This window comes from Entelurus aequoreus, linkage group LG22 (genome assembly GCF_033978785.1).
Source record: "Entelurus aequoreus isolate RoL-2023_Sb linkage group LG22, RoL_Eaeq_v1.1, whole genome shotgun sequence".
NCBI classification, from domain to species: domain Eukaryota; kingdom Metazoa; phylum Chordata; class Actinopteri; order Syngnathiformes; family Syngnathidae; genus Entelurus; species Entelurus aequoreus.
Genome location: NC_084752.1, coordinates 41,862,823 through 41,886,002, shown reverse-complemented (window position 1 = coordinate 41,886,002; position 23,180 = coordinate 41,862,823). Strand labels below are relative to the sequence as shown.

General features: G+C 37.5%; 1 protein-coding gene across 2 annotated transcripts; it reads left to right on the top strand.

Moving 5' to 3' along the window:
- The first annotated feature begins 113 nt into the window (after positions 1–113).
- On the top strand, positions 114–21,819 carry LOC133639478 (aminoacyl tRNA synthase complex-interacting multifunctional protein 1-like). Of its 2 annotated transcripts, XM_062032790.1 has the most exons (8): positions 214–239; positions 3,792–3,835; positions 4,539–4,669; positions 6,272–6,385; positions 9,954–10,085; positions 10,775–10,971; positions 15,646–15,814; positions 21,584–21,819. In XM_062032790.1, exons 3-8 carry the CDS (start codon positions 4,564–4,566, stop codon positions 21,748–21,750), a joined length of 885 nt encoding a protein of 294 aa, XP_061888774.1. In that variant the 5' UTR covers positions 214–239; positions 3,792–3,835; positions 4,539–4,563; the 3' UTR covers positions 21,751–21,819. The 2 variants fall into 2 exon arrangements, with proteins under 2 accessions (XP_061888773.1, XP_061888774.1); XM_062032789.1 differs by lacking the exon at positions 3,792–3,835 and having other exon boundaries at positions 114–239.
- The last annotated feature ends 1,361 nt before the right edge of the window (positions 21,820–23,180 follow it).

The window sequence follows — 23,180 nt, the reverse complement described above, 5'->3', positions numbered from 1 at the left end:
TAGTTACATTTAGAGTCGACAAGTTATACACATGCAAATGACTTGGACACGCTCAGCGGTAGCAACGATATACACACTATGTGGCGGGATGGTACTACTACATCCATGTGTTATACAGATCTACAGTATGGGGTCCTAATTTTGGTATTCGTGCGCCTGCCTGTTTGCCAAAGTCCTGTTAGCCTAGCCGGCTAACACAGAGCCCACTTCCGACACCGGAGTGAACGACAGCAGTCCATGTAAGTTTCAACGGTGCTATAATAAAACGGCAAATGTTTTTAAATTGGTGTTAAAAGTAGTATTAAGTTAACGTTGCCTCCGTCATTTTTGTAGTGACACATTCGAAATTAGTGACAGCTAGCAAGCTTCATTTGGCTTACCATGTATTGGAATACGGTACACGAAGCAAGACATGAGAGTATGTATAGTCAAATGTTGTAATATTACATTGTATTCTTTTCATTTACCCAATTTACACACAGACAAATAGTTCTCAAAATTACAGTATTTGGTGTTTGCTGTTGAAGTTGTTCCCCATTTGCCAAATAATACAATTTGAAACGTGCGTGTTTTTTTTTTAATATCAATGACTTTGTTGAAGTGTAGACCGACTAACCATTTAGGGGGACACATGTAGTCTGCTGCTATTTTAAGAGTGTAGTTCCTCTTCAGACTGTCAGGTGGCGCTGCTACTGCACTTTTGTAGTCACCATAGTGCTGGGGTCGGCAACCCAAAATGTTGAAAGAACCATATTGGACCAAAAATGCAAAAAATACAATCTCACTGGACAAATTAAAAGCCTCATATAAGTGTTATAATGAAGGCAACACATGATGTAAGTGTCTATATTAGCCTACTATCAAAGGCTGACGCAAATTTTCGTTGACAGAAATTTTGTATTCTACACATTTTTGCAACATTGGAAAACATTAGTAAAATGGAGGCTTCTCACAGGATGAGAAAACTTCTGGAAATGACTGGCTTAGAATGGCCAAAGGTTTAGACTTAGACTTAGACTTAGACTTCCTTTTTATTGTCATTCAAATTTGAACTTTACAGCACAGATAAGAACAAAATTTCGTTATATAAGCTCATGGTAGTGCAGGATAAAAAAGTAATAAGGTGCATGTATAAATAAATATATATAAATATATATAAAATAAATAAATATATATAAATAAATACATAGATTACTGTACAGATAAATATATTGCACTTTTTCACATGCGTCCACGTTTATGGATGTATGTTATATTGTCTTTTTTATTCCAGCGAGTTAATCCATTTTGGGGGGAGTTGAGGGGATAATTTAATTATAGATATACATACACTACCGTTCAAAAGTTTGGGGTCACATTGAAATGTCCTTATTTTTGAAGGAAAAGCACTGTACTTTTCAATGAAGATAACTTTAAACTAGTCTTAACTTTAAAGAAATACACTCTATACATTGCTAATGTGGTAAATGACTATTCTAGCTGCAAATGTCTGGTTTTTGGTGCAATATCTACATAGGTGCATAGAGGCCTATTTCCAGCAACTATCACTCCAGTGTTCTAATGGTACAATGTGTTTGCTCATTGGCTCAGAAGGCTAATTGATGATTAGAAAACCCTTGTGCAATCATGTTCACACATCTGAAAACAGTTTAGCTCGTTACAGAAGCTACAAAACTGACCTTCCTTTGAGCAGATTGAGTTTCTGGAGCATCACATTTGTGGGGTCTATTAAACGCTCAAAATGGCCGGAAAAAGAGAACTTTCATCTGAAACTCGACAGTCTATTCTTGTTCTTAGAAATGAAGGCTATTCCACAAAATTGTTTGGGTGACCCCAAACTTTTGAACGGTAGTGTACATACACATTATAGATGTGTATGTCTCAATGTGTATGTCTAAATTAAAGGAAACGTCAGGCTGTCTTCTTCTAATGGATTTATTACAATCTTTGCAAGCTGGGTAACGTTTGCTGTGGTCTGGAACAACACGGCACACAAACAACTATCAGAAATGAAGCCAATATGACATTAAGATAATGAGTCATGAGACATGCTTATTTAAATTAAATACACAGAGGACATAAGTAAACAAAATTATATGAGCTCAAATATACCTACAAACGAGGCATAATGATGCATACAATATGTCATGGATTGACCAAATATGCCTGATAAGCAGTCCAGCAAATCAATAAAATCAACAAAGCTCATCTTTGTGCATTCGCGCACAGCATAAAACGTTTGGTGGACAAAATGAGACAAAGAAGGAGTGGCATAAAACACGTCTTCCCGTGGCAGCATCGGAGAAAGTTGTACCTGTAAACAAACTACGATGAGTTCAAGGATCACTGAAATTAGTAGGACAAAACGGTGCTTGCCAAATACTCTCATCAGTGAAGCATGTTTTATATAAACAGTGGGCTTTTTAACAATTAGTAAGGAATGTGTCATTTTTGTTCTCCTACAGAAAATATATTAAAACAAAAAAAACAAAAAAAATGTCATCTTTTTCCATTTTCACACATCTCTGAAAGAGGTCCAGGGAGCCACTAGGGCGGCGCTAAAGATGCGGCTCTAAAACCACGGGTTGCTGACCCCCGCCATAGAGACTTACAAGAAGCTAATTATACAGTAATTCCCTTTTGTGTTTACATATGATTTACTGATGAAACAGAGTGTATATTAGGTTCAAATAAATCCGCTGCTAAATGGACCCAATGAGATCATCCTTTCTTGTTAGTACACTGCTGGTCCTCTTTTGTTAATCACTTAACTTTACTGTAAGGAAAACAACACTTTGATCCTATTTCTTTAAAGTCAATGCCAGCTATTTGTAATTCCCACCTCCTCCCTCAATATTTTATTAATCTAGAGCAAGCTGTTGTTTTCCAGCAATTTAAAATGTGAGACATTTTTATATATATATATATATATATATATATATATATATATATATATATATATATATATATATATATATATATATATATATATATATATATATATATATATATATATATATATATATATATATATTAGGGATGTCCGATAATGGCTTTTTGCCGATATCCGATATTCCGATATTGTCCAACTCTTTAATTATATATCAACCGATATACACAGTCGTGGAATTAACACATTATTATGCCTAATTTGGACAACCAGGTATGGTGAAGATATGGTACTTTTTAAAAAAATTAGTAAAATAAGATAAATAAATTAAAAACATTTTCTTGAATAAAAAAGAAAGTACAACAATATAAAAACAGTTACATAGAAACTAGTAATGAATGAAAATTAGTAAAATTAACTGTTAAAGTTTAGTACTATTAGTGGACCAGCAGCACGCACAATCATGTGTGCTTACGGACTGTATCCCTTGCAGACTGTATTGATATATGTTGATATATAATGTAGGAACCAGAATATTAATAACAGAAAGAAACAACCCTTTTGTGTGAATGAGTGTAAATGGGGGAGGGAGGTTTTTTGGGTTGGTGCACTAATTGTAAGTGTATCTTGTGTTTTTTATGTTGATTTAATAAAAAAAAACAAAAAACGATACCGATAATAAAAAAAACGATACCGATCATTTCCGATATTACATTTTAACGCATGTATCGGCCGATAATATCGGCCTGCCGGACATCTCTAATATATATATATATATATGTATCAAAGTTGCAATTACAGTACAACATCTGTGCTTATTTTTGTGATGATCTCTGAATCAACGTCATTCAAATATCAGGACAGTTTCAATTTAACTGTTTATTTCACCTCCTCCCTCAAGGGACAGAGGTCACTATTTTGTCACGTTGGGCGTCCATCCAAAAGGTAAGGTCGTAAACTAACTACTGATGGCATAGTCGTAAAGTACACATTTTGAAACACTAAATCTGTGTTGTAAACCTTTACACTTTTGCATTCATATTAGTTCAAGTAAGGAAGGTTAGCAAAATGAAACACAATTGTCACACTCAAGCATTCTACCTCAAACGGTTGGGTCGCGTTTTGGCACTGTGAAATTGTTTTTGGAATTGTGTGAACACATGTTTTTTTCTGTTTTTATGCATTCTAAAGCGTAAATAAAGGACTATAAAAAACCTCTAACGTTTCATATACACGCTGTAAATATATATGTAATGTTGTAACAGGCACAATTATAATAACATGTAATATTAATGTGTTTGGGTCATTTTTAAGCATATGGCGGTTCATTCATTTTACAAACGCATCACAGCGTTCACTATTCCCTTCAATAATAACTGCTGCTATTACTAATGGCAGACTTCATGAAAGACGACGACTATTTTGCGACAAATGATGATCAGAACCTTATATTTTTAAGCCTGAATATATGGAGTATGATCTGCCAGTTTTAGGACCTACTCTATGTGCTAATCAAATCCAGCTTTGGTAAAACACTAAGCATTATGTATCAGTTTTAATGATGATGATGCCATTTTCTACAGCCATTCATGTCATATTAATACCTATGTCTCCATTTGTTGTGTTTTTTTCCCCCCCACCTACAAAGGTTTGTTCCTCGCTTCTTGGTCAAGATGTCAAGTCCCAACCCTTTAGTGAGACTGCAGCAGCGAGCAGACGAGGCTGACCGCCTCATCGAGTACCTTAAACAGCAGGTTCAGCTCTTGAAGGGAAAAGCCAGTAAGTTTTTATATGCACTGTGTAGGGCTGCAACAACTAATCGATTAAATCGATTAAAATTGATTATTAAAATAGTTGCCGATTAATTTAGCCATCGATTCGTTGGATCTATGCTATGCGCATGCGCAGAGTTTTTATTTATTTATTTTATTTTATTTTTTAATTTTTTTTATTTATTATTATTATTTTTTTTAAATAAACCTTTATTTATAAACTGCAACATGTACAAACAGCTGAGAAACAATAATCAAAAATAAGTATGGTGCCAGTATGCTGTTTTTTTTCAATAAAATACTGGATAGGATAGAAATGTAGTTTGTCTCTTTTATCCGATTATTAATCGATTAATCGAAGTAATAATTGACAGATTAATCGATTATCAAATTAATCGTTAGTTGCAGCCCTAGCACTGTGTAGCTGTCACTTTTGTTAGACCAATGATTTTCAAACTAAATTAAATATTCAAACAGTGTTACTGTTCAAACTGCGTAATGTTACAGTGGCCAAAAATATAAATATTATTGTAAAATAAAACCTTTGCCTTGTTTTTTAATGAATACTTAAGCCTACTACGCTATTTTATTTCAAAGTCCACATAAAATTAAAACAAGTTGTCAAACATACATCAAATTTTCTGTTCCTTCCCCGTCAACTAGAATAATGATAATAAATAAAGTAAGAAACCGCAGACAGATGTTAAGATAAAACCACAGATAGCTGCATTCCTGAATGGCCTTAAACAGATATAGCAACCCACAAGCACACAAAAGGCTCATCAATCACCCACATTTCAATATTGATTCAATCAGGGTTAATTCGGAGATCAGTTTCTTTTGCATATTTCAGAAAGGCACCCCACAGTTCTTTGAAACTTTGCAGAACAGTCATTCATTGTGAGTCTAATCTTCTCCAGTTTGAGAAACTACAGAACATCTTTCATCCAGCGGGTGTGGCATAGAGGCGCTGTTGCCTTCCAATTTAACACAATGAGTCTTCTAGCACCCCCCGCGACACCAAAAGGGACAAGCGGTCGAAAATGGATGGATGCATGGAGTCTTTTAGCCAGTAAAGTAGTGAATGCTACAAGATTCTTTTTGGATTTGCTAAGGGTAGATGACCAAGGTGCTACCCAAAAAAGGCCGCTTAGAGGATTCAGTTCACTCCTTTCACCAGTGAATGAGTGTAGTTTTTTCCCTAATTGGACAAACTAAGTCAAATGGTTTGCTTTGCCTTTTTTAAAATGTTTTCCATTAAAAAACATGGTATATATCACTTTCCAACAAATTTGGCATACTGGCTTGTCCGTTTGTGTTGATGGGCTCATTCGGTTGGAAGCCCACAGAGACAAAGATTGTAGATGGTTAGCACGAGAATTTGCTGCGTCCATTTATTTCTGCTATTGAATAAACCTGTTCGGGCGCTGAGAGCGTTGCACAGAGTGAACCCTCATGCACCCAAATAAATCTCATTAATTGTAATTAATTGTTCAATTATTTGATTTATTATTAGCCTGGTCAATCTTTAGTATATTTGCTTTAGTTGAGAAATTAGTTCCTAAAGTACAGTTTTTCTGGTAAGTAATGAGAGTTTGCCTCCTTGCAGTTGCCCAGGCCGGCGTCAAAGAGGAGAAGAAACTGCTAGTGGAAAACGCCAAACTGAAGCAGGACATCGATGCACTGAAAAAGCAGCTGCTGGAGAAAGAAAAGAGTAGGGGAGGTAACGTAGACTTTGGAATAGTTTTTAGAAATAGGGCCCAATGTTTTAAGTTTTGAATGACACTTGTTAAAAGGTGCAGTGTTGTGCAAAAACACATTTCTAATCACTGCAAAAAGTCAGTGTTCAAAAACAAGAAAAAACCAAACAAATTTAGGGGTATTTTATTTGAACTAAGCAAAATTATCTGCCAATAGAACAAGAAAATTTGGCTTGTCAAGACTTTCCAAAACAAGTCAAACTAAAGCTACAAGCAGTGTTGGTCGGGTCCACATTTTGGCAGGTGCTAGTCCTAGGTGTCCCAATACTTTTGTCCAGTGGTAGTCCTGAGTGAGACCTACATAGAGGTTTTTGTTTCGTGTCTCTACGATATTCGTACTGGGAGTTAGATACATTTGTGTAGTGTACCTACCTTCTCTGCATTCTGTGCTCACGCTGGTGCTTTCTGCTTTTAAGCAGCCATCTTAAAACAACAGCAGCGGAGCAACTTTAGTGCTGCAGGTCTTTGAAGGCACGTAAAATCAAAACGGTAGCACTAAATGAAACGCCGTCGTCAACTTTTAATCAGAAGGGTTCAATCTCTCTCCTGTAGCAGTTTGAAGCCGAAACGACAAACGCGCTCGGAGGAGATAATGTTTGATGTTTGGTGACCGGTTTTAACAAAAATTTTGTTTTGAAGGAGGGATAGCAAACTTCCTGTTCATTTTTGCTGAAGGATGTCAATCTAAGAAAAAGCAGTTTTGTCTGAGTTTTCCTCTGAGGAGCAGTTTTTTTCTCTGTTTTATTCAAAAATTGCGCTAGAGCACAATTTTGAGTTTTGGGGTTCGGTTTTTTTTTAGATCGCAATTTCCACCAGTCCCAATGTGTGTGAGAAGTTTGGTGAGTTTTGAAGTATTTTAAGGGGGTCAAATTAGAGGTCGAAAAGGCAAAAATGAGTGTTTTTAGTCATTTTTTGTGTTGAAGGGGAAATTGCCAACTTCCTGTTGATTTTAACCCGAGGGTGTGTCATTATGAATTGTAGGTCTAAGGGAGACCTACATACAGGTTTTTGTTTCATGTCTCTACGACCTTCCTAGTGGGAGTTACAGGCAGTTTGTTTTTGGTTTTTCCTATGGGGCGCTAGAGCGCAATTTTGATTTTTGGGGTTTGGTCTTTTTATTAGATGGCAATTTTCGCAGGTCCTGATGTGTGTGTCAAATTTGGTGAGTTTTGAAGCATGTTAAGTGGGTCAAATTAGAGTTTTTTGTGGCGGCGGAATAATAATAATAAAGAATAATAAAACCTTACAAATTCAATAGTGTCCTTTGTCCCTGTATAAAGGACTACCTGTGGGAGTCCTTTATACAGGGCACAGGCGGACCCTAATTAGCTAATTTCAATGAACCCAAAAATAGCTTAAAATAAGTATATTCTCACTAATAACAAGTGCACTTTTCTTGATAGAAAAAAAAAATATATGAGACCTTTTTGCTCAATATGTTGAAAAATATTCTTAAATGAAGTAAATGCTAGTGCCATTATCTTGACATAATGATATGCGCTCGGCATTACACTTCTTGAAACCAGCAAACTTATACTAAAAACTAGTTTATTGTTCTTAATGGAAAGGCAACAAGGCAAGCGCTTGTTACTCTCGGGGTCTCCTAGCCGCTCAGGCAAATAATATTGTCTAAAAATGCATTTTTCCATGGATAACATGACATCATCGCGCCAAGTGCGTGCTCTTTCAGTCAATTAGTGCGCATATATACAGTAGGGCTGCAACTAACGATTAATTTGATAATCGATTAATCTGTCGATTATTACTTCCATTAATAATCGGATAAAAGAGACAAACTACATTTCTATCCTTTCCAGTATTTTATTGAACAAAAACAGCATACTGGCGCCATGTTCTTTCAACTTGCCAAATAAAACAAGGAAAATGTTACAAAAATGCACACTTTTGACACCCCTGCTATAGATAATAAAAAATTAAATGTGATAAATCTATGGATAAAAAGCAGAGCCTGGCGACGCATGCACGTTTATCATAACTCTCTCTCGCTCTCTCTGTCTCTGCCCCTCCCTCACCAAAGCTGCTGCGCACACCTCCACAATTGGTTTTGTTTTTAACCTTCTTAACCCTGAACGTACATTGAAAATACACGCAACCCTAACTCAAAATGCCGGACATTTGAGGCGTTTGGGGGGCACCGCCCGGGCGCCGCCGCGGGGGAGGACGTGTCCGGTGAAAAGAGGACGTATGGTCAGGACCTAGTTTCACCGGACATGTCCTCTTTTGCTAGCATGCTAGCAGCTAACGGGCTACGATAGACTGACCATACGTCCTCTTTTCACCGGACATGTCCTCTTTTGCGGAGTTGTCAGGGCGGAGTTTCTTAAATGCCTCAAATGTCCGGCATTTTGAGTATTGTTTACACAACGTGCAGTACGCTACTTAATATGTCCGTGTGGAAACTCGTTCGGTACACATCCGCACCGAAACGAAACCCCCGTACTGAAACGGTTCGATACAAATACACGTACCGTTACACCCCTATTATTTTGATTATTGTTTCTCAGCTGTTTGTAAATGTTAGAGTTTATAAATAAAGGTTAACAAAAAATCAACGTAGCCTCAGCGCATGCGCATAGCAAAGATCCAACGAATCGATGACTGAATTAATCGCCAACTATTTTTATAATCGATTTTAATCGATTAGTTGTTGCAGCCCTAATATACAGCCCGGCCCCGGCCGAAAAAATTTTTAATTGTCATTTTGAAGAATTTACCTGAATGTGCATGAACTATTTCTGTTCAAAATAGTAAGAAATGTCAAATGTTAAATGTTTAAATATTAACTGTCAGTTTACTGTACTGTGCCAACTGTACTACTATATGAGTACGTATGTTCTATTGTTTCATTGGAAATAAAACAGCAAAGTCCATTTGGCTGTCATCTGTTTTAATTATGAGACACAATTGTGTCAAAGTCATGATTTTATTTTTCATGCTTGAAATAAGAAATGATGACTTTAAAAAAGTAGTTTTATATTTGTGAGTGTTGATGACACAGCTTTGCAACAGTTGATATTCTAGTTTCAAGCATGTTTTACTCAATATAGGTCATTAAATCTTAGCAACAAGCTGTAATATCTTACTGAGATCATTTAGGACAAAAATACTTAAAACAAGTAAAACACTCTAACATCAAATCTGCTTGGTGAGAAGAATTATCTTATCAGACAGAAAATAAGCAAATATTACCCTTATTTGAGATATTTAATCTTACTTAGATTTCAGTTTTTGCAGTGTAATGAGGTTCAAATATTGTCCCTAAAGCCTGTTTATGAAAACTCCAGCATCTCCCTCACTTCTTTGCTCCATGAGGTCATGTTAGATAAAACCCCTTCTCTTTGGACTTGATACTACTTTTGACCCACCCCTATCTAATTAAGCCCGCTTTTTGCATACTCCCGCCACTCATAAATAAATGTGTACACTTCACTACACGTCTTACATCTTCAAGTGGTGAAGTTTCTGATTGACAATAGTCATACGATGATTTTTTCTTTTTCTTTGCCACAGTGCTCGATGTAGCCGTGCCATCAGTGGAAGGCGGTGTCCAGTGCCTTTCCCACGCCGCTCCTCCCACGCCTGCGACTGCTGTCCAGAGCCCTCCCCCAAAAGATGACAACAAAAAGAAGCCGGAGAAAAAAGGTGACATATGGAGCGCAGTCCGCCGCACATGAACGTTCTTCCTGTTATTAATCCTTTTGAAGTCATGACAAGCCATCAAATTGACTGTTACTGTCCATCGAGTAACACATTGTGTTGCATTGTCAGTTGAGCTACGCTGACACCATTAAAAGTGACCTTTTGCCTTCTTTTAAAACAGCTCACCAGATGCAGCAATGTTTTGTTCAAAAGCTCATTTCATCTCAGAACATTTCTCATATCAGGTGTTGATGGGTTTCCCCAACTAAAAAGGAACACCCGCTCATCATAAAACCACAGTGAATTTATTGGATTTCAAGTGTTAAAGTCTACATAAGTCGAGGTAACAAAACCTGCATCTGTGTTCGATTAAATAAAGTGTGCTAATCTTCAGGGGCCCTCTTGGTCAGCTGTTTACTTCTAAAGGTTGTTTTGTTTTGCCTGATGGCTGCCATCGGCGGCGCTAATCTTATTCCAGGCAGACGCCCGCCTTTGTTTCATCTCTTCCTCCCTTTATTTTTAGCCAGTTGGTGCAGGGTTCTCAAACAAACATTTCCTAGAACCTCACATTGCACATTTGCTAAACCAGCATGAAAACACTCACAGATGCTTCTGTTCCAAACATGTTAAATACTTTAAGTCCACATTTGTCTGCACAAACAAACTCTCATACTGACTGTTGCCTAACATAGAGAAGAAGCCGCAGCCAGCCGCAGGTCTGGAGGACATCAAAGTGGACGTGTCTCGCCTGGACCTGCGCGTGGGACGCATTTTGACGGCAGAGAAACACCCGGATGCAGACAGTCTCTATGTGGAGCAGGTGGATGTTGGCGAGCCCTCCCCCAGGACCGTGGTCAGCGGGCTGGTCAAGCACATTCCTCTGGAGCAGGTACACTCTCACTTTTAGACACTTGAAAGGGTACCTATGGTGATTGTAATGTACATTTAATACACTTCCTTGTGGTCTAGATCACTTCTTCCACTAGGTACCACTTTAGAAAACACTTACAATGACCAACTATAACATTCTGTAGCGTAGTAGGCCTAAGTGTTTATTAAAACAAGTTAGAAGTGTTATTTAGTATATTTAATATGTTTAGCCACTGTAACATTAGAATAGAATAGAATAGAAAGTACTTTATTGATCCCTGGGGGAAATTCAGCACCACAGTTCGCTCACAATAGACAAGAATAATAATAAATAATATAATATATACAATATATTATACATATAATGTATAATAATATACACACAATTTAAACACTAAAACTGTAAATAGTAAATGGGTTATACTTGTATATCGCTTTTCTACCTTCAAGGTACTCAAAACGCTTTGACACTATTTCCATATTCACCCGTTCACACACACATTCACACATTGATGGCGGGAGCTGCCGTGCAAGGCCCTAACCACGACTCGTCAGGAAAAAGGGTGAAGTGTCTTGCTCAAGGGCACAACGGACGTGACTAGGATGGCAGAAGCCGGGGATCGAACCGAGAACCCTCAGGTTGCTGGAATGGGCGCTCTTCCACCAGACGCACGCCGTCCCTGTTTGAATACAGGAAAATAAAACACAGTACTTTAATAAAGTGATTATTTGGCGTACCACTAGACCAGGGGTCGGCAACCCTAAAAGTTGAAAGAGCCATATTGGACCAAAAAACAAATCTGTCTGGAGCCGCAAAAAAAGAAAAGCTGTATATAAGTCTTATAATGAAGACATGACGTAAGTGTCTATATTAGCTATAATAGCCTACTATAAAAATGACTAAGTGTCGCAGGCTGAAGCAAATCTTCGTTGACAGAAATGTTGAAATTTAATATTTATTCTGCACATTTGTACAACATTAGAAACCATTAGTAAATCAGAGGCTACTCAGAAGGTGAGATAACTCCTGGAAATTACTGGCTTTTAGTGGCCAAAGGTAAAGATTTGTGTGTCCAAATTAAAGGCTGTCTTCTTTTAATAGATTTATTACAATCTTTGGCAAGCTAGGTAATGTTTGCGTAATGTTTGCTGTGGTCTGGAACAACATGGCACACAAACAACTATCTGAAATGCAGCCAATATTACATACAGATAATGTGTTATGAGACATGCAAAACTAAATTATATAAAAAGAGGATACAAGTAAAGGATATTAAATGAGCTCAAATATACCTACACACGAGGCATAATGATGCTAGCCTAAATAGCATGTTAGCAATGATTAACTAGCAGTCATGCACTGACCAAATATGCCTGATTAGCACTCCACACAAGTCAATAACATCAACAAAGCGCACCTTTGTGCATTCACACACAGCATAAAACGTTTGGTGGACAAAATGAGACAAAGAAGGAGTGGAAGATTTTACATGTAAACAAACTGTTGCGTCACAGTCCACACTATGGTGAGTTCAAACCGCCAAAATTAGTAGGACAAAATGAAGTTCACCAAATTCTCTCATCAGTGAAGCATACACACAAACATATTAAACAATGGGCTTTCTAACAATTGGGAAGGTTTGTGTCATGATTGTCCTCAAACAAAAAACATACTAAAACTAATTATTTCCCCTATCTTATTCCATTTTCAATCCTTTTTTAAAAATGCTCCAGGGAGCCACTAGGGCGGCACCAAAGAGCCGCGGGTTGCTGACCCCTGCACTAGACAGAGCCAGCGTTTCGCACTAGATAGTAATATGCCATGTAGTACTGTCACAATGGCGCCATCTTTTTTGTCTGAGTTTCGCGTCTAACAAAACAGTCGCGAATTAAATGCAGACAAACATGGAAGTATTCTTTTCTGTAGATAGCAGAGCAGGCGGGACGGCATGAGACGATGGATAATTGCCGTGGAAAGCTCAGTTTGACGCAAAGCAGAGAGGAGGGGCCAGGCACGCTGTGACTTCACGAGGGTCCTACTATTTAAAAAAAGACAGCAAAACACAGCATTCAGCGGCATCCAAAACTGCCTGCAATTTCACACCCAAATGCATGAAACCCTATGATTTGACGCTTTAATATTATTTCACACCAGTATCCAACAATGTAACAACAATCACAAGCCAGGAAAGAGGAAAAATCTTCATGGGTCGCCTTTAAGCCACGATTCCTTGCAATCAACCAGCTCTATTCCCCACGGCTCAGCTTTTGTTTCCACCTTGTCTATTGAGGCTATAAGAACATATTAACTTTAAAGGAGAACTGTACTTATTTTGGGCATTTTGTCTCTCTTTAACAATCCTCATGTAGGACAAGAACACATTTATCTTTGTTTTAAATGCATTTTATCTCGTAAATAAACAATGGAGGTGGTGCAGATCCGACAAGTAACAATATTGCTCCTACCTGTGGCGTTTTGCTACTAAACAATCAGCAGATACAGTATGTACCACTTCTTATGGGCATTTTAGAAGTAGTCCAGTGCATCCACAATGAAACTCACTTATTTTTGTGCGCTGCAGATGCACTCATGGGAGAGAGCTTGCACTTATTGTGTTCAAGACCCAAAAATGCATACTTCAAAGAGTTCAAAGGTAGGCGTGGTGTTCCTGGGATTGAAGGCCTCACCTTTTCTCCTCCAAACATATTGCTGGGTATTGTGGACAAACAGCTCAATTTTTGTTTCATCTGACCACAGAACTTTCCTCCAGAAGGTCTTATCTTTGTCCATGAGATGACAGATGAATTTTTTTTTTAGCTGTTTGGCCACAATACCCAGCAATATCTTTGGAGGAGAAAAGGTGATGCCTTTAATCCCAGGAACACCATCCCTACCGCCAACCATGGTGGTGGTAGTATTATGCTCTGGGCTTGTTTTGCTGCCAATGGAACTGGTGCTTTACAGAGACTAAATGGGACAATAAAAAAGGAGGATTACCTCCAAATTCTTCAGGATAACCTAAAATCATCAGTCCCGAGGTTGGGTCTTGGGCGCAGTTGGGTGTTCCAACAGGACAATGACCCAAAACACACGTCAAAAGTGGTAAAGGAATGGCTAAATCAAGCTAGAATTAAGGTTTTAAATGGCCTTCCCAAAGTCCTGACTTAAACGTGTGGACAATGCTGAAGAAACCTAGTCCATGTCAGAAAACCAACAAATTTAGCTGAACTGCACCAATTTTGTCAAGAGGAGGGGTCAAAAATTCAACCAGAAGCTTGTGGATGGCTACCAAAAGCACCTTATTGCAGTGAAACTTGCCAAGGGACATGTAAGAAAATATTAACTTTGCTGTATGTATACTTTTGACCCAGCAGATTTGCTCACATTTTCAGTAGACCATTAATAAATTAAAAAAAGAACCAAACTTCATGAATGTTTATTGTGACCAACAAGTATGTGCTCCAATCACTCTATCACAAAAAAATAAAAGTTGTAGAAATTATTGGAAACTCAAGACAGCCATGACATGATGTTCTTTACAAGTGGATGTAAACTTTTGACCGTGACTGTGAGTTACATTTGAATCAGTGTTGGTGGCACTGGGAGCTGGTGGGTAAAGTAGCTTGCCCAAGGACACAACGGCAGTGCAGTGTTTCCCATAAACTGCCAAGATACCTGTGGCGGTGGAGGCGTGGTCACCATGACATCATCCAGTAATTTGCATAATGTACTACAATGATATGATTTTCTCTAAAAAGGCTCAAAAAATGTATACTTACTAATTAGTAATAACAGTTTTGTTTTAAACGTCCATCCATCCATCCATTTTACAATATAATTACAACACTTTATGTACATATTTATATACAGATTTGAACAATAAGTTATTCACTGAAATATATTTACTAATTGCAGTTCTTACAAAAAATATATCTTATAAAATATAAAAGCTAAAATGTCTCTTAAAGCTCTGCCCCTTTAATTAGTGCATACTAAATAACTTAACTTTAGCCTACTACTACAACCATATTATTTACCAGCAACATAAAGTGAAACAGAGGCAGAGGTTTCCTGCCACAGTCAGTAACAAATAAATAGAAAACAGTAGTGGTCAAATACAAATAAGGCAACAAGAGAAGTATCCTACAATTCTCTTTTGTAAAGTAAATCTGAACAGCCTATATGGGCATCTACATCAACTATATGATTTGCCTGAGAAGCTGGACAGGACAAAAAAATAAATAAATTGTTTTTATTTTTTTATTTGTGGCGGACGTAATTCTTTCGTGGCGGGCCGCCACAAATAAATGAATGTTTGGGAAACACTGCAGTGACTAGAATGATGGAAGCAGGGATCGAACCTGGAACTCTCAAGTTGCTGGCACGGTCGCTCTACCAACCGAGCCACGCCGCCCCATAAAGAAGATTGTAAATGATTGGCAAAATTCCCCCAAAAAGTGCAGTTCCTCTTTAGTTATTTGGAGTCCATAAGAGACAAAAACATGGCTCCTTTTGACACATGCAAGTCGCTGAATGCTGACCACTCATATTTGAAATACAGCTCCATTGGAGTTATGACAAATATGAGGTCGAGACTGTAAAGTTTGTCCATTGATAGCTTCAAAGGTAATCCTGAGTTCCAATTGATGGTAGAAACTGGACTGTAAGAACCATTTTGGGGCTTTCCCACAGATGCAAAACCGCATGGCAGTTCTGATGTGCAACCTTAAGCCGGCCAAGATGAGAGGAGTGACGTCCCAGGCCATGGTCATGTGCGCCAGCTCGCCTGACAAGGTGGAAATCCTTGACCCACCAGGCGGCGCCGTACCAGGAGAGAGAGTCACCTTCAATGGCTTCCCAGGTACCCCCACACCCTGAATGTTTCTGTCTGTTGTCCTGAGCTAAATGAAGGAAGGCCAGAAACAACACTGCAAATTTTCATTGAAATCCTCAATTAGGGTAAAGCTTTCATCCTCTTGTTTGTTTAGCGGATAAATGGCCTTTGACAAACCCATCAATGCTACTGCCACAAAGAAAACCTGCTTTTCTTTTTACTTTTACTATTATTTTACTTAATGAATTGCAATACAGCTCCACTTTACAGTTTCTTCAGTTATGATCAGTATGAGGCTGTTGTTCAAAACACAGCTGCTTTCATCATATAAAACATGTTTGTTTTTTTCCATTCATCCCATAATCATCATTTTCTTATGAGCATTAGGACTAAAGGGCAGGCTGTTTCCTTTTCATGGTGGTCCATGTTTGTGTTGGGACTGTTTAGTATTGCGTATACACACACACACAGTCTGATGCAAAGGCTTTTGTTTCTCTTAGTAAGTCCTTTCATGTCCATTGAATCCTTATGTTTGCATTTGTTCAGCCAAGTTTTACAAATGTGAGCATGTCAATCAGACACACTCACATTCAAATGTGGTAGTTGCTACTGGAGCAACAGAAATGGGAGTCATGCTCATTGTGTATGTATATGTACAGTATCTCGCAAACGTGAGTACACCCCTCACGTTTTCATAAAGATTTTATTATCTCTTCTCAAGGGTCAAAACTACAGGAATGAAACTATACCACTAAAAATATGTTTACTATCCACTCTACACACAGGTTGTCACTGGAACCATCTTCCATTTCTCAATGATGACATCACATTGCTGATGAATGTTAGACACTAGGGATGCACAAAAAATCGATTCACATTCGAGTCGTGATTCTTATTCATCCCGATTCTAAATCGATTATAATTTTCTAAAATCGATGAAAAAAAAAAAAAAAAGTTTTATATTTTTGTTCTGTTTTTAATAAGAATCTTTTTTTTTCCAAAACATTGTTAGGCCATCTCCATGCAACCAAGAAGTAGCTTTTTTAATCTGTTACCTGTTTTGAGAAAGTTTCACTATAATTATTATACCTAAAAATACATCAGAAAAATCTGTTGGAGTCGAGCATCAATTCTGAATCGAATCAGAATCGGATCGAATCGTTAGGTACCCAAAGGTTCACACCCCTATTAGGGATGTCTGATAATATCGGCCTGCCGATAGTATCGGCCGATAAATGCGTTAAAATGTAATATCGGAAATTATCGGTATCGGTTTTTTTATTATCTGTATCTGTATCGGTTTTTATTTTTATTTTTTTTAATTTTTTTTTTTATTAAATCAACATAAAAAACACAAGATACACTTGCAATTAGTGCACCAACCCAAAAAACCTCCCTCCCCCCATTTCTTTCTGTTATCAATATTCTGGTTCCTACATTATATATCAATATATATCAATACAGTCTGCAAGGGATACAGTCCGTAAGCACACATGATTGTGCGTGCTGCTGCTCCACTAATAGTACTAACCTTTAACAGTTAATGTTACTAATTTTCATTAATTACTAGTTTCTATGGGACTGTTTTTATATTGTTTTACTTTCTTTTTTATTCAAGAAAATGTTTTTAATTTAGTTATCTTATTTTATTATTATTTTTAAAAAGTACCTTATCTTCACCATACATGGTTGTCCAAATTAGGCATAATAATGTGTTAATTCCACGACTGCATATATCGGTTGATATCGGTATCGGTTGATATCGGTATCGGTAATTAAAGAGTTGGACAATATCGGAATATCGGATATCGGCAAAAAGCCATTATCGGACATCCCTAACCCCTATTTGACACCTTTTGTCAGGTGTTCATCTGGGTTCGAGCGTGGAGCAGACATACTTGGCCACTTCATCACCTTCAGCATCCTATGCAATACACGTTGGAAAACGGCCATGTAGACAAGTTCCCCAAAGGAGGGTATCATGCTGTACTTCAGAATGCCATGTTGGCCTTATTATTCCTCCTAAATCAGACCTGGGCTAATTAAGGCCTGGGGGCCACATGCGGCCCGCTAAGCTTTTCAATCTGGCCCGCCGGACATTCCCAAATAATTTTTTATATCTTTAAGATGGAAAGTGTATCTGCCATTATGATGTGCAGTGATGTTTTCTAATGACCGTAAGTCTTGAACTATACAAAGTATTTCAATGGTTGAAATCTGCGCTTATGGATGATATACCAGTTACTATGGTAATCTAATTAGTTACTATGGTAATCTACGTCACAGCAGCGCAGACGAGGCACCAAGCAGTGTGGGCGGGAACCGTTTCCACAGACGCGGAAGGAGATTCTCACAACAAAGTTCTAAAGCTTAGTGATATATCAGATGTATCAGATTGTAGGTGGGTTTATTTTGTACCCTTCGCGTTCATATTTCACTGTTTGTTGCATTTTTGTTGTGTTTCACTTGATTGTAAAATATGTCGATCGAAAGCGGGTGTGACATTCATATTTTGTCAATATTCAGTGTTTTATCCTTCATAGAAAAATGTAAAATTCCATTAAGTTTTTTAAGGCGGTCTGTCATAACGTTTTTTTTCATTCAATCAGACATTATTGTGAGGTTTTGTATTAGTGTTCCTAAAAATAGATATACCGGCCCCCAGACTACCGGAATTTCCGGACTATAAGTCGCATCTGACTATAAGCCGCACCTGACTATAAGCCGCACCAGCTAAATTTAGTGGAAAATACAGATTGCTCCATATATAAGCCGCACCCGACTATAAGCCGCAGGGTTTTGATGTGTAATTAGCGTAGTATATAGGGGTTCCTGCTACCACGGAGGGGATTGTCGGGACAGAGATGACTGTTTGGGAACGCAAAGCGTCCCATTTATTAACAATAAATCTTTCAATCATTCAATCAAACTTTCACATCTTTGACATGGCGAACAGCATTCGTGCAGAGTACAAATAATACAACGGTGCAAAGTAATACAAAGTGCTCGCCTGTACGTTATCAAAATAACCAGCCTACCGGTATATGAAAAGTCAGTCTTTAATCATTGTGTCATCGTCTTCCTCCTGCGTACTAAAACCACCGAAATCCTCTTCGTCGGTGTCGGAGAAGAACAGGTCGCAAATAAGCCGCACCCTTGTATAAGCCGCAGGGACCAGAACGAGGGGAAAAAGTAGCGGCTTATAGTCCGGAAATTACGGTAATTTTTTTCTCTAAATGTGGCTCCCTAGTCAAAATAATTGCCCAGGCCTGCCCTAAATGAACAGCAGTTCCTCAGTGCCGGTAGCACTCACGCAGTCCCGGACAGTGACACAACCATCAAAATGCTTGACTTAGCCTGCTATACACACTGGTGCTGTCAGCTTTTTAGACCAGTTTTTCCCAACCTTTTGCTTGACGAAGCAACAATGTGAAACAGAAATGTTGCATGGCTGGCAAAAGGTGGGTACACAAATAATTTACTTGACTTACTCTGGGCAAGTCTTCCTAGGCTGTTCCATGTCTGGTTGATTAGTTTCATTTCCTGGTCTACAAATGATTTACCTCCTGCTATAGTGCAGGGATGTCAAACTCGTTTTCACTGAGGACCACATTGCAGTTATGTCTGCCTTCAGAAGGCTGCTTATAGCCATTAGTAATAAATGTACCGTATTTTTCGGACTATAAGTCGCAGTTTTTTTCATTGTTTGGCCGGGGGTGCGATTTATACTCAGGAGCGACTTATGTATGAAATTATTAACACATTAGCGTAAAATATCAAATAATATTATTTATCTCATTCACGTAAGAGACTAGACGTATAAGATTTCATGGGATATAGCGATTAGGAGTGACAGATTGTTTGGTAAACGTATAGCATGTTCTATATGTTATAGTTATTTGAATGACTCTTACCATAATATGTTACGTTAACATACCAGTTGGTTATTTATGCCTCATATAACGTACACTTATTCAGCCTGTTGTTCACTATTCTTTAGACATTTTAAATTGCCTTTCAAATGTCTATTCTTGGTGTTGGCTTTTATCAAATAAATTTCCCCAAAAAATACGACTTATACTCCAGTGCGACTTATATGTTTTTTTCCTTCTTTATTATGCATTTTCGGCCGGTGCGACTTATACTCCGGAGCGACTTATAGTCTGAAAAATACGGTATACGGGTTCGCCTCATGATATTAATATACAATTGCATATACATTATCATTATATATTTTTTCACGTGCTCTGTGGATAGGCAGCTCAGATGCCATAATTGTACCGTGAAATAAAAAAAATTTTTTACAGCATATTATTACAAATGGAAAAATTGAATCACTTTTTTTTTTACGTAAAAATGTTGGTGACTGAGCGTCCATTTTTTACATTAAATTGTATGGTATTTGTTTTTATGGAGTATTAGTGAAAATAGAAAAACTGTTTTTTTACGGTAAAATTCTGGCTACTGAGTGACCAGTTTGCTACCGTAAAATCTATAGCTGTTGCTGTTTTTAAGGTGTATTAAAAACAGTGGAGGAGCATCTAATATTTTACGGTAAAAAAAAATCTGGCGGCTAAGAACTTTTTGTTTTTTTAAAATGTATTTTAATTTTTACGGTGTACAATTTCCCAAAAATTGTAATGTATTACAATATACTATTTGTTGAATTATTAGGAAATACAAAAGTAATAGTTTATTATTATTACAGATTATTAATACCGTACTTTCCAAGCTTATTCAATACAAAACTAGATAACGTAACATTATTAACTGCACTGTTAATACAGATTCATACATAAGTAATTTCCAACCTAAATTCATGCACATTCAATTAAATTATGTTATCTTACTTTATTCGACAATATTCAAGTTGAAAATATATGCAATTGCATGCAGTAGATGTATTTTTTCTGTCCAAACACAAAGAAGGAATACATTTAGTAAGAAAAAATCAAGTTCTTTATTAAAATAGTATTTACAGGCTGTCGCGGGCCAGATAAAATGATGTGCGAGCCGTTGAGTTTGCCATCAGTGATCTAGCGGAGGAGCATCTAATCTACCGTATTTTTCGGACTATAAGTCGCAGTTTTTTTCATAGTTTAGCCGGGGGTGCGACTTATAATCAGGAGCGACTTATGTATGAAATTATTAACACATTAGTGTAAAATATCAAATAATATTATTGATCTCATTCACGTAAGAGACTAGACGTATAAGATTTCATGGGATTTAGCGATTAGGAGTGACAGATTGTTTGGTAAACGTATAGCATGTTCTATATGTTATAGTTATTTGAATGACTCTTACCATAATATGTTACGTTAACATACCAGTTGGTTATTTATGCCTCATATAACGTACACTTATTCAGCCTGTTGTTCACTATTCTTTATTTATTTTAAATTGCCTTTCAAATGTCTATTCTTGGTGTTGGCTTTTATTAAATAAATTTCCCCAAAAAATGCGACTTATACTCCAGTGCGACTTATATATGTTTTTTTCCTTCTTTATTATGCATTTTCGGCCGGTACGACTTATACTCCGGAGCGATTTATACTCCGAAAAATACGGTAATTTACATGCCGCGGCACAGTAGTTTAGAATCACTGATTTAGACAATGTGTGTGTGTTGTAATTTTCAGCCGATGCAAAAGCTGTACACCAGATTTCATTTCTATTGTATTGTCCCTTAAGCACATGAACTGTATAACAAAATGCCTCCTGAAATGTGAAGGATGTACTTTTTTGACATGTGTATGCATGCATGAGTATTAAACTACGCTCCACTGTTTGCAGGTGAACCCGACAAAGAGCTGAACCCCAAGAAGAAAGTGTGGGAACAGATTCAGCCGGACCTGCGCACAGATGGCGAGTGTGTGGCAACCTACAAAGGGGCTGCGTTCGAAGTGGCGGGCAAAGGAGTGTGCCGAGCCCAGACCATGAGCAACAGCGGCATCAAATAAAGAAGGCAAGCTGGTGACAAATTGAAGTAGATACCTTTTTTGAAAGGCTTCAATAAAGTGTTTTCATCTCCCTAATGTGAGTCCTAATCCTGTAAATTGTGTCCACATGAGAAGGTAAGAGGTAAGCTTTCAATGCTGTGCAACATATCCCCTAACCTATTTTGCAGAAGCTTTTCTGCGGCGCTCCCCAGCTATAATGTCAACGTCCGCCTCTGTCATGCTCTTTGCTTTATCGGCCCCTGTGGAAGAACAGATCCAAGTCAAGAGGTACCAAACCGCTGAGGGCTTTAACCAGAGTCTTGAGGCGTTCTGTTAACTTTCCGCACTGTAAAAACATTTTGTCACGGGTCAGCAACTGTGTCTCTGCCATAAGTAGACCACATCACACCGCACATTTGTCCACGCTCCGTTTAGCGTGATGGATGACGAAACCAGCCGATGATTTAAAAACAAGCCGCTCCGCCGTAACATTCAGCAGCATATGAGTGTTTAGTTTTAAAAGGCGTGAGAGAGAAATTGTAAATCTCGCGAACCTCAAGTGAGTACTATGTACTCAAAATAGAATCTAACAAAGCAGCCATTATCACGCCGACGCTGATGTCCGGATTAACTGCCTTTTTTTGCCGAATAAGCACTTTTCCAGAAGGCAGCACGCGTCTAGCACACATCACTGTCAAGTTGTCCATTTTATGAGGGACAGTTGTGGTTTGCACTTTGTTATTTCTCCACGCCATTGATTAACTCAGATATGAATGAATGAAATAAGTTTATTTCGGTCATATAATCAACCATTAACCATTTTGTGTGACCAGTTTAACAGTATAGATGAGACATATTTAACAATCATACACATTTACACACAAAAAGAAAAGAAAAAGAATGACTGAAAAAGGAATAGGCTGAAGCCAAAGCTTATATTTGCCTATCCTATTCCTCCACTGAAAATAAGATTGCCTGGAACATCAACGTTAAAAAAAAAAAATCAATGGGATGAAAGTAGGGATGTCCGATAATATCGGCCGATAAATGCGTTAAAATGTAATATAGGAAATTATCGGTATCGGTTTTTTAATTATCTGTATCTTTTTTTTATTTTTTATTTTTTTTATTAAATCAACATATAAAACACAAGATACACTTACAATTAGTGCACCAACCCAAAAAACCTCCCTCCCCCCATTTCTTTCTGTTATCAATATTCTGGTTCCTACATTATATATCAATATATATCAATACAGTCTGCAAGGGATACAGTCCGTAAGCACACATGATTGTGCGTGCTGCTGCTCCACTAATAGTACTAACCTTTAACAGTTAATTTTACTCATTTTCATTAATTACTAGTTTCTATGTAACTGTTTTTATATTGTTTTACTTTCTTTTTTATTCAAGAATTTTTTTTAAATTTAGTTATCTTATTTTATTATTAT